The 12,343-nt window shown below is 36.3% G+C and overlaps 1 protein-coding gene across 2 annotated transcripts in view; it reads right to left on the bottom strand.

Moving 5' to 3' along the window:
• LOC134754152 (diacylglycerol kinase eta) overlaps nt 1-12,343 on the bottom strand; it is a 259,912-nt gene that overhangs the window by 232,206 nt on the left and 15,363 nt on the right. For both annotated transcript variants that reach the window (XM_063690255.1, XM_063690256.1), the window contains exon 2: nt 5,023-5,133. In XM_063690255.1, the coding sequence (XP_063546325.1) occupies nt 5,023-5,133 (111 nt within the window). The remainder of the gene's footprint in view (nt 1-5,022; nt 5,134-12,343) is intronic.

Raw genomic sequence — 12,343 nt, 5'->3', positions numbered from 1 at the left:
ATTTCGAATACAAGGAAAGTAAAATGCATGTGTTTTTTTTAAAACATGACTAAGTATACATTTTTATAGTATTTCTTGAGGGTACTTTTAATTAACAATTTAGACAAAAGTATCGTTATTTATGGAATGGAGAGTCAAATATCAGAATGAAAATTGTATAACAAATCCATTTAAACTCAAATTTCAATTGCTTATCTTAAAAAAATTAAAAAAATCGTACTTCGAACGTAAAATGTTCTAGTGCAGACACGTATCATTTTCTGCACACCGTTTAGAACAACAATGACCCTCTTTCAGAGCATGAGAAATGAAAACAATAAAATCTGTCCAAGCCTTAGTGTGATTGAAGTGTCTTACAGAAACGTGCGGTCAGAATAGTATCCATGTCTACCCCAAGTTAAACAACGTTTTATAAAAAATAACATACACTACCATCACAATACATAGTTAACATCGCCAAACACGTACACACACACAGGCACACTTTTAACACTAGCAAGTTCATCCGTACCCCGTACCCGTCTAGGAAGCAAAGAACGCCTGCTTTCCGCCAGCCACCGATTGACTAAGTCCTCCAAAACCATGGACGTAATAGGCCCCAAAGTAAAGTCGAAGGCAAAAATATCGATCCAGACAAATGGCTCAAAAATATCAACGCATGCCCTACAGCCCAAACGGCTGGACGGTTATTGAAATATGAGGTGTGGTTGAATTCGTCAAAACTATGTTAGTGAGAAAGGCTATACATATAAATTTTGAAAATGGCACCCACTAATGAAAAAAGGGAGCGGGGGGATTGTTTTTTTTCTTACTATAGCAATATGGGTACCAAATGAAAGCTAATCAAAGTTAAAGTCAAAGTCAAAGTCAATTCTTTGTTCAAATAGGCCTAGCAACAAGCACTTTTAAATTGTCACGTTTTAAATAGATTAGATTAGATTAGATATTTACTAGACTTATATTGACCGGGATATAGACCGTGACGTCACGGTCTATATCCCGGTCAATATAAGTCTAGTGAAACTAACCGTGAATCATCCAAAACTCTAGATTAGATATTTATTCTCATAATATGAAATTACATTATAAATTACCTTAATCTAAATATCAGATCAATTTATTGATGCAGTTATTATTATTCTTAAAAACATTGAATTATTATAGATATGTCAAACTTAATAATAAGAATTCACAAAAGGATCGTCAAACACCAAAATTGTAAAAAAAATACTAGTCTAGAAAGTTTCTAGAATAAAAATCTAAATGTCAAAAAATACGGATTACCTAATATAGGTATTCATTGAATTATCAATTTCATCATTATTAACACAATAATAAATTATTAATTATTTTCAAACACAATCCCACGGTGTTTCATCATTCATGTGTGTGCTATATATATGTGCTATAATAATAGGCTTTAGAGATAAGTTTACGTTTTACATATTTTTTAAATTTATTAACAGATAATTCAGTGATGACATTTGGAAGTTTATTATGAAATCTTACACAGTTACCCACGAATGATTTTTTAATTTTATGGAGCCGAGTGAAAAGTACTGCAAGCTTATGCTTTTTTCTAGTATTAATGTTATGAATGTCACAGTTTTTCTTAAAACTGGCAATGTTTTTATGTACATACAGAATATTCTCATAAATATATTGACAGTGCACTGTCATTATGTCAATTTCCTTAAATTTATCTCTAAGTGAGTCTCTATGGTTCATCTATATATATAGGTATATTACGCGAGGCCGATTTTTGTTCATCCCATCAGATCTACAGTTATGGTTCGATTTTAATAAATTATATGTCATTAGAATCGTCTCATGCTACAGATTTGCAATAAGCTCTTAGTTTTTGGATTTTTTCCCGAAAAAGTACTAAAAAGTTAATTTGAAAAAATTTACCACGTGACCTTTGTTCTGACTTGAGATTGAATTGAACTCAAACCTATATCCAATGTATGTAAGGTATCTAATCCATTCAAATATTTGTTTTGAGACTGTAACATGCATACACCACACTAAAAATTATATTAAAACACCATAAAATTTTATTATTGTGTTTGACAACATGTCAGACATGTGTCATCCACATCAAAGAGCATATAATCAGATAATCACTACGTTCTAATCCACATCGTACTCATCAAAATTACACATGTTTATTTTATTGTTGCTTTGGCACATAGAAGGTAGGATCCTATAGAAGTAGCGTACCGCGTGCGCCCGTGAGGGACAGAATTTGTAGCCCACCAGGTCACCATAAACCATACAAATCGGTGGGGAAAAGCATCTATATTTACTTCAAAAAGCACGTACGGCGAGGTTTGTTCTTATGAGGATATTAAATGATGTCGGATCTTTAAGGTAAACGGTCAGCCAATGGGGTTGGCAACTGTCAAAGGTTTGCAGAGATGGCGCCATCATAGCTTGCCTCTTTTTCTATAAGATTTGGCTTAAAGGGCTGGCATCCAGGACATTAAAAAAACAAAAATTTGACACAATTCTAGGGATTGACAGGGCAAGCTATGCTGGCGCCCTCTGTTAATTATTTCGGCCGGCCAACCCCATTTTCCGCATCGGTCCGCGCCCTTGGTGCAGTGCGGCGTATGTGCGATCGTGTGTAAAAGTCGTAACAGACTACCGCACCGCACCGCGATCTTGGTGCGCCACACCCATAAGTGAGAGCGAGAAAAGGAATATCTCGAAAAGCCGTATTGGTGCGGTCAAAATATATTTTTCTCGCTCTAACTTATAGCTGCGTCCTTAACGTATGTACAGTGACAACCTTGCACACTATCGATACGTGCGCCGCACCGCACCAAGGCTGCGGTGAGGTGTGGTAGTCTCTAACGGCTTTTACGATAGTCTGTTAAATACGGCTATAATATTTCTTTCTCGCTCTAACTTATAACTGCGTCCTTAACGTACGTACGGTGACCACCTTGCGCACTATCGATACGTGCGCCGCATCGCACCAAGGTCGCGGTGAGGTGTGGTAGTCTCTAACGGCTTTTAAGTCTGTTAAATACGGCTATAAAGCGGCTAACACATTACCGCACCGCACCAAGGTCATTGTGTGACGCACCCATAAGTAAGAGCGAGAAAGCAATATCGCTTTCTCGCTTCATATCGCGATCGCGTATCATGATTTTTAGTTTAGAAAGATGCGAAAAGATAGACAATAATTATGTCTTTTTTGCATCAAAAGTAACGATCACAAAACATGCTGGTAGGTGCTACGCGACCAAAATATAATACCGCTAAAATTATGCAAACGTGTCGCCATTTTATAAGAAACTAGCTTTTGCCCGCGACTTCGTCTGCGTGGAATTAGTAATTTGGGTATCTTAATTCTTAAACAAATCTGCTTTTTAATCCATCCTTTTTTCACCCCCAAATTGGTCCACACTATACATTTCCACCCCATTTTTTACACCCTTAAGGGATGATTTCGGGGATAAATGTTATTTTATATCATTTCCCACAGCTCAAAGCATCCCCATACCAAGTTTCATCTAAATCGGTTGAGCGGTTATTGATTCCCCATACAAATTTCCACCCCCCTTTTCACCCCCTTGAGGGGTGACTTCTGGGATAAAATGTGTCCTATGTCCTTCCCCGGGCCTCAAACTATCTGTATACCAAATTTCAACTAAATCGGTTTAGCGGTTTAAGCGTGAAGAGGTAACACACAGACAGACAGACAGACAGACTTTCGCATTTATAATATTAGTATGGATAATTATGTATAAGATTTCATATTCTGTGGGTATAGTCAGCATCAAATAGATAGTGACAGCCAGTGATTCATCTGAAGACGTCACATTTCCTGATTTCATTAGGCGTTCAGTCTTAGGCTGCCTGTCCACAGGAGCGGAGCGAGGTGGCGGAGCGATGAGCGAGTAAAAATCTCTGCTCTGAAATTTTAATGAAATTCTATTGCTGGATTTTTTTTCCCGCTTACCGCTCCGCTCCAGTGGACAGGCAACCTAACTTTTAGAACCATACTCTAGCGGCGTGTTGACGCCGCAACGGGTCTCTAGTTTTATATATTGCTCGAATAGCCCTCTTCTGCAGAACAAAAATGGTATTTATCTCTGAAGCACCACCCCAGAGTAAAATACCATATGACATAACGCTATGGAAGTAACTAAAATATACTAATCGAGCTGTTTTCACATCAGTTAACTGACGGATTTTGCTCACTGCAAAAGCTGCAGAACTCAGTCTATTCCAAAGAGTATCAATATGGGGACCCCATTGGAGTTTAGAATCTAAAGTTATACTAAGAAAAACTATACTATTAACCAATTCCAATTCCTCGTCCTTCACAATGACACTAGTGTAAGATTCTTTAAAATTACTAACTATTTAATGTATCCGTAAATAAATGTGCACGGCGAGCCGCCAGCTGTCATGACCATTTTGTGGGTAGATCAGACAGACGGTGGACGTGTCGTACGTGGACGGAACTTAACCTTGTGTTTTATTGAGCAAGCCCCCTCACGATGACAGTGGACGTTACACCCACCACTTTCGCGCTTGTCATCTCATATATTTGTGTTGAAGAAGGAAATCATACTGAATGCACTGATACCAAATATACCCATGTCCAAGACCACATGAGCGAAAATCGATTTCTAGAAAACTTCTAGACAAAAAAACCGACCCTCTATAAGTAACTTAAGATGAAAGACAAATAAAGATAATAATTGTAAATTATTGTATCTAATTTAATTTATATGTTGACGTGTAATATGTAATTATATTATTAATAAATGAGTATGAGTATGAGTAGGAAAAAAATAAACTTAAAAAATTGGGTGATGGTACGGAACCACACGACTCGTCCTTGGAAGGTTTTGGAATTTTCTCACTGCCCAGAAAAACGCGTTCTACTTGTACGGTTCTTTGTTGCTTCATTTGTTTTGTACTTATGTAGGTATGGAACCATCTATTATGCGTTGTCCGACGCATTCGGTCGGTTTATTTAGGTATGGCGTATCTACTCACGTCTTTTTCCTTAGCATAATAAATTGTACGTCCGCGCAGCTTGAAGTACCGTCGTTGCCAACGCTGGAAGCTGCGCGTTTGCTTCATCAGGAATCCTTCCTTGACCACGGGCTGCAAATAATTATATTTGGAAATTAAATTAATCGTATATTATTTTGTGTACCTACCTACACAAAATAATCGAATATATATTATATGAACAACTTTCATGAACATCGAGAGAAATGATAAAACTTATTGCAATTAAAGTTCTTCATCTTCATACTAGTTGTTCCTGAGTAATGGATGATTTACAATTTACATATTTATACTCTGGCAAGCCAACTTTGTACTTAAACATTACTTTAATGATGTCGTGTAAAGTGCCTATAGTGTCCTGGCCCTTATTTCATCACGCTGACAAGTGCGACAATTGTCGACATCACTGTTGCTGACGTCACATAGGCTACAGTTACCGCTTACCATCGGGCGGGCCGTATTCCTGTTTGCCATTATCATTGTATTATTTAAAAAAAAACTTTATTATATCGGCAAAAAACAGGTAAGTTTATGATGATGATGATGACAATTGTCACAAGATTTAAAAGAATTTTCGGTAATTCTTGACAGGAAATGAGTTCTGTGTCGGAATTTCGTAACATATCGTGTTTCTTGTGACAATTTATTTATTTATTTAAACTTTATTGCACATAAAATTATAAGTACAAATGGCGGACTTAATGCCATAAGGCATTCTCTACCAGTCAACCACTGGACAACAATTGTCATTAGCTTCGCAAAATATATATAATTTCTAAATAAGAAACTTGGACGTATAATGGAGTTTTTTTTAAATTAAAATGTTGGTGGCAAATAGGAATACGGCCCGTCCGATGGTAAGCGGTTACCGTAGCCCATGGAGGCCTGTGACGTCAGTAATAGTGATGTCGACAATTGCCGCACCTGTCACCGTGGTGAAATTGGGGCCTGGAGCAATGGTTTTACAATAATGCAAGCGCTTTTAAAAATTTTCGTAAGAAATTTCTCAATTGAAATATATCGGACTTTCTCTTGATGAACGAAAAGGAAAAAAAAATCCGTAAAAATATATTTTTTATAGATTTGGTTTATTAAGTTGTCACACGGCTAGTAATGACTTTTTAAAACGTTTTGAATACCTAACATCCCTATGTTAAATGTATTTACCACAAAAACTACCAGGAATTTTAATAATTTGACTTCGCATACTTGGCAACGTCCATCGTCCGGGTGTGTTTTACCCATAAATACAACACATTTTTATGTAAATTATACTACAACGAAAGAAATAGTAACTTATTACATGTTTTAACGCTGCATGTTTTAATACTGTCATATATGTAAGCATAAAAATATTGAAAAATGGGAAAAATATCAGTCTGTCGGATGCTTCCTTGCAAGCTCTGCGTTCTGTAGTACTTTGACAAAAATATTATGTTCACACTGGTTCTCAATATTTTTTTATTTACTTAAAAAGACCATCTTATTTACTTACGCTACCAGGAAAGTATCGCTATGCTTTAATATTTGGTGCAGATTTTTTTTCTTGGGATGTCCAGTATAGTGGACGTTATCGATTTAAGAGAAAAAAAAATACGATTTTTAGTCTTTTCTACTTAATTTTTTTATGTTAGAATCTGCATTGTTTTTGTTTAATAAATAGATTCCTCATCTTTAATTTATCCGAAAATTATATATCACATGCCCTAATGAGTATAGTTTTAGAGAAATATTGCTTCAATTGAAGTGCGGCAGCGTGAAACTTGCCTACAATTGTGACAGTAGGTCGATCGATCAACCGATCACGATTGAAATTAGTTACACCTAGTTACAGTGTACAGTGTTACACTTAGTCAGAAATGTACCAAAAATGGCATGCGATTTCTTGTAACGTCTATGGAACCCTTTCCAAACCCATATAAATGTGGTTTTCCATTCGAGAAGGGTCATTATGCTTCATGTCATGTGCAACCTTTTTATCTGTGTAGAAAAGCTACAAATATATATCTACCTACGCTCTAAAATTCCTATGGCAGTCAATTAAAAGGCCTTATTTTTAGAAATTGTACTAAAATTTCTGAAGGGTTAAATTGAGTCTGGTTCTGACCGCGGCCGGGGTCGGCTATGTTCCGGGATCCGGGGGCCCGTACAATGGCATTCGCAATTGCATCTTGTCACCAGATGTTGGCCGGACCGCGATAGTTTTTACTGCATATGCTGGCGTCTAATATGCAGTTAACGTTTCTCTAGAATATCTTCTTATCTCGAAAAACGTGGGTTTGTTGTATGTGAAAGTGACACAGTTAGCACAATCGGATTAAGTATAATCTCGAAATCCTTCCAAAGTTATGAAATTTGGTATGTATGTTAATTAAAGGTCCCTTTTTCATGTCCACACTATTTGACATTTGCGGACCTCTAGGAATCGCAGCCATCTTGGAAAATGTGTACCATCCTGGAGAAGTTTGCGTTTTACTCTAAATATACGTTCTCTATGAAAATATGGTGTAAGGCAACATTAAAGCTTATTAAATTCTACACAAAAAAATCCTAGATATCTTTGCGGAAAAAAATACATCTTGTTATAGAAAATAATAGCTGAATCCAGATTTAGCGCTTATACCCTTTCAGGGGATATTCTCTTAATATGAAACTTGGAGGAATATGAATTCCACTTTTGTCTATACATTTGTACACGTTCTACCCCAATATCAACATTTTACTCGACTGCGACTTAAACAGAAAGTAGGGTTATGGGTTTAAATACTGAAAATAGTATACCCTGTGGGTCAGGATACTGGACGGATTTTTTAAAATGACATATCGGTAGATTCCTCTTGCCCTTCACAATCTGTTTACACTTGTTTTATTAAAGAAAAGTCAATACAGCCTCCTTGAGAGGACGTCGAATAGTAAATCATATTTTTACTTCTAGCGCCTAAACTATTGAGTGAATTTCAATAAAATAGACATCAGTAGATCCTTAATTGGTACACGAGTGCTATACAATACAAATTTACTAAAATAAATGGAGGAAAAATGCTTAGGACTTAAAAATGTGACTGCAAAAACAGATTTTAGGTCTTAAATGGGGTTTAAACAATAGTGACAGTAATGAAATTTGACACCTACAATTTCAGGGATCCCTGTTTGCGTCTTATAAAATTGGAGCTTCGGGGACCACGGGGATCAAACGCCATCTTGAAAAGTATAAGTCTTTTTTGGTTTTTCTGTTTTTCTCGGAGTATCTGGGTTTAATGTGAATACTGTGTATAACGAAATGAAAGGTTATTAAATTCCACACTAAAAAGTTATACAATACCATGTCCCAAAAACGAAGCCTTTTTCTAGAAATAGGGCTTACAAGTTACAAGGGAAGCTTACAAGTTTTCACACATTTTTTTTAATTCGTGGTTGGGTAGATAATGTTTTTGTGTTCCAAAAATTGGTAAAAAAATTATACAAGTATTTTTTTCTGACCCGTCTTAAAATATTTTTTTGGTAGGAGATGATAAGTATAACCTTTTGACTTCGGAGCCATATTTCTAGAAGAAAGCTCCGTTTTAAGGACATGGTGTTTTATACCTTTTTTGTGTAGAACTTATTAAGCTTTTGTTTCGCCATACACAGTATTCACATTAAACCCAGATATTCCGAGAAAAACAGAAAAACCAAAAAAGACATACTTTTCAAGCTGGCGTTTGATTCCCGTGGTCCCCGAAGCTCCAATTTTATGACACGCAAACAAGGATCCCTGAAATTGTAGGTGTCAAATTTCATTACTGTCACTATACTCACTATTGTTTAAACCCCATTTAAGACCTAAAATCTGTTTTTGTAGTCACATTTTTAAGTTTTACACATTTTTCCTCCATTTATTTTAGTAAATTTGTATTGCATAGCACTTGCATACCAATTATGGATCTACTGATGCCTATTTTATTGAAATCTACTCAATAGTTTAGGCGCTAGAAGTAAAAATATGATTTACTATTCGACGTCCTCTCAAGGCGGCTGTATTGATTTTTCTTTAATAAAACAAGTGTAAACAGGTTGTGAAGGGCAAGAGGAATCTACCGAAATGTCATTTAAAAAAATCCGTCCAGTATCCTGACCTACAGGGTGTACTGATTTTCAGTATTTAAACCCATAACCCTACTTTCTGTTTAAGTCGCAGTCGAGTAAAATGTTGATATTGGGGTAGAACGTGTACAAATGTATAGACAAAAGTGAAATTCATATTCCTGCAAGTTTCATATTAAGAGAATATCCCCTGAAAGGGTATAAGCGCTAAATCTGGATTCAGCTATTATTTTCTATAACAATATGTATTTTTTCCGCAAAGATATCTAGGACTTTTTTGTGTAGAATTTAATGAGCTTTAATGTTGCCTTACACCATATTTTCATAGAGAACGTATATTTAGAGTAAAACGCAAATTTCTCCAGGATGGTACACATTTTGCAAGATGGCTGCGATTCCTCGAGGTCCCCAAATGTCAAATAGTGTGAACATGAAAAAGAGACCTTTAATTAACATACATACCAAATTTCATAACTTTGGAAGGATTTCGAGGTTATACTTAACCCGATTGTGCTAAGTGGCAAATTCAACAGTGCGATTTACCGGTGAGATTTTTCCATTTCACGTCTTTTAAATAACGGGCCGTTCTTAACAGTGTTTGTAGGTACATTCGGTATTGTTGGGGTTAAGTAAGTTTAAAAATTAACAACTTATTACCGTAAAGGATGTTAGGAGTACCTTAAGGTCTATCGCGCGAGGGAAGTCTCCTGGTCACGACGGCCTCAGCATCGAGCACTTGCATCATGCCGGCCCACACCTGACTAGAGTACTGGCGATGTTATACACATTTTGTATGCAACACTCTTACTTACCTGCCGACATGATGAGGACTGTGGTGATCCCAATAGTGAAAAACAAAACTGGTGATGTCAGTGACAAATCCAACTATAGACCCATTTCGCTCGCTACGATAACTGCTAAGGTGCTTGACGATCTGCTGAATAGCCAAATAGACAAGTATTAAAAGGTTCACGACAACCAGTTTGGTTTTAAAACGGGCTTGTCTACAGAGAGCAAAATAGCATTTTGGCACTGAAGCAGACCGTCAGGTACTAAATATACGGACCGACGGACGGCGATTTATGTGTGCTTCCTAGACCTATCTAAGGCATTTGACCTGGTACATTATGACATTCTGTGGCAAAAGCTGGATGAGATCAAAATGCCAGCTGATGTGCAAGGTATATTTAAATACTGGTACCATAACCAGGTCAATGTCGTGAGATGGTCGGACGCATACTCGCAACCGTACGGGCTCGAATGCGGCGTAAGACAGGGCGGGCTGACCTCGCCTAAACTTTTCAACCTATACGTAAACGCCCTTATAGAGGAGCTGAGCAGCACCCGTGTCGGTTGTCACATAGATGGGGTGTGCGTCAATAACTTAAGCTACGCCGACGACGTGGTGCTGCTCAACGCCTCGGCGTGTGGGCTCGCCAAACTTATCTCTATCTGTGAACGATACGCGGCGAGCCATGGGTTAGTTTACAACGTCAGCAAGAGCGAATGCGTTATTAGTGGAGTCAATATAAAGTTTAAGTTACATTAAATGCACACTCAAATTTTTCTACATGGGTGAATTCTATATCATATTGAATACCCGTCTGTAAAGTAACAACTTGATATCAGTTCCCGTTTTTGAGAAATAAAACTTTTTTTTAAATCTTTTATACTACTTAAACAATAATTCCCACATAAGATATTTTTCGTAGAATGGGTTATGAAGCTTATACGACTACACGGTCAGAATATCTCTCGACAATAATGTAAATTATAGATTTATTGAAACAAATTATTATTTTGTAAGTTTTTCATGACCGAGGAACTCCCACACTGAGAGAAAAGTTTACTATGGTGGTTATGAAGTAGTTGTATCGATCATGTTTAAAAATCTCCCGAGTCACTACTATATTTGTAGAATAGCAGCAAGATTTTGGAAACAAACAGCTAATAATGTTCTGCACAATTAATGGACATTTCTAGTTTTTTGCCAGTAACTGCACAAGTTATGGAAGAATAACATATTCATTTTTCTCTCGATAATTAAATCAATTTCCAGCATAAAAAATTTAAAAAGTATACGGTATTTCCAGGCATTCACAGAGGCCAATTCGAACTTTATTTAAGATGTCAATTATATATAATTTTGTTATCATTCGCCCGACCGTCTCACTCGCACCAAAACATATTTTAACTAGTACGAGCGAAACGCACACGCAAATTAAAAAAATGACATTTTTAATAACAAAGTTCGAATTAGCCTCAAGGTATATTAGGAAAGTATACCTTATGGCTTATGGCATTGCGTTAAGGTTCAATATTTCAATGCATTGTCTACTCTGTCTTTATATGAAAAACAATAGCTGTCAAATTTTTATATCTATTCACAAAACGTTTAGAATACTGGATGCTGTGTCAGATATAAATAGACCCTTGAAGTCTTACAACTATCTATTATGTTTGATCTGAATCTTACTGGTTAGTAAGGACCGTCCACTTAGTTATACTTCGAATAGCCGCCCGGACAAATTATAAAGCTAATTTCGAATTTTAAATTTTGACAATTCACGAGAAGAATAATGTAACGTCAAACGATATGTTTGTCCCTTTTCAACGATCCTGTCATCCGATGCTTTTAGTAGCGGGAGCTGTGAGAGTGAAAAGACGCAAATGTCAGCAATTCTTACCGCTTGGTATTTGTCAGCGAGCGCATCGCGACATGAAACCAGTATGAACCTGGCCCTCGATTACGTATAATTGTAAGGAAACTTGGGATCAAGTTATATTAGTCTAAGGTCTAACAGTTGAGAATAAGACGTGCTCTGAATATACAGTGTGGAATTTTTTTATGGGCCCTGAAGGGAAAGTGCCTTAAAACCTTAAGTTAGCTCATTTTATTTTTAAAAATAAACAAAACTGCATTCAAAGGTTTTTTTGAAATTCGCTTGTCTCGCCGAACCGACTAAAAATTCCAAACAATAAACACTCCCTATTTTATTCTACTAGTCGATACCACGTCGATACAGTTAATGTTAATGATAACATTTCTTCAAGAAACATTAGGTCTTACACTCGTCTGTCGTACAAAATTTCCATAAAATCGAATATTTAGTACTCAAGAATATTTTTAGGAAAGCAAAATTGAAAAAAAAAATTAAAAACCTTTGAATGCAATTTAGTTTCTTTTTAAAAATAAAAGAATGTCTCCTTTAAGTAAAAT

This window comes from Cydia strobilella, chromosome Z (assembly GCF_947568885.1).
Source record: "Cydia strobilella chromosome Z, ilCydStro3.1, whole genome shotgun sequence".
Classification (NCBI taxonomy): domain Eukaryota; kingdom Metazoa; phylum Arthropoda; class Insecta; order Lepidoptera; family Tortricidae; genus Cydia; species Cydia strobilella.
This window is presented reverse-complemented; position numbering and strand designations above follow the sequence as displayed.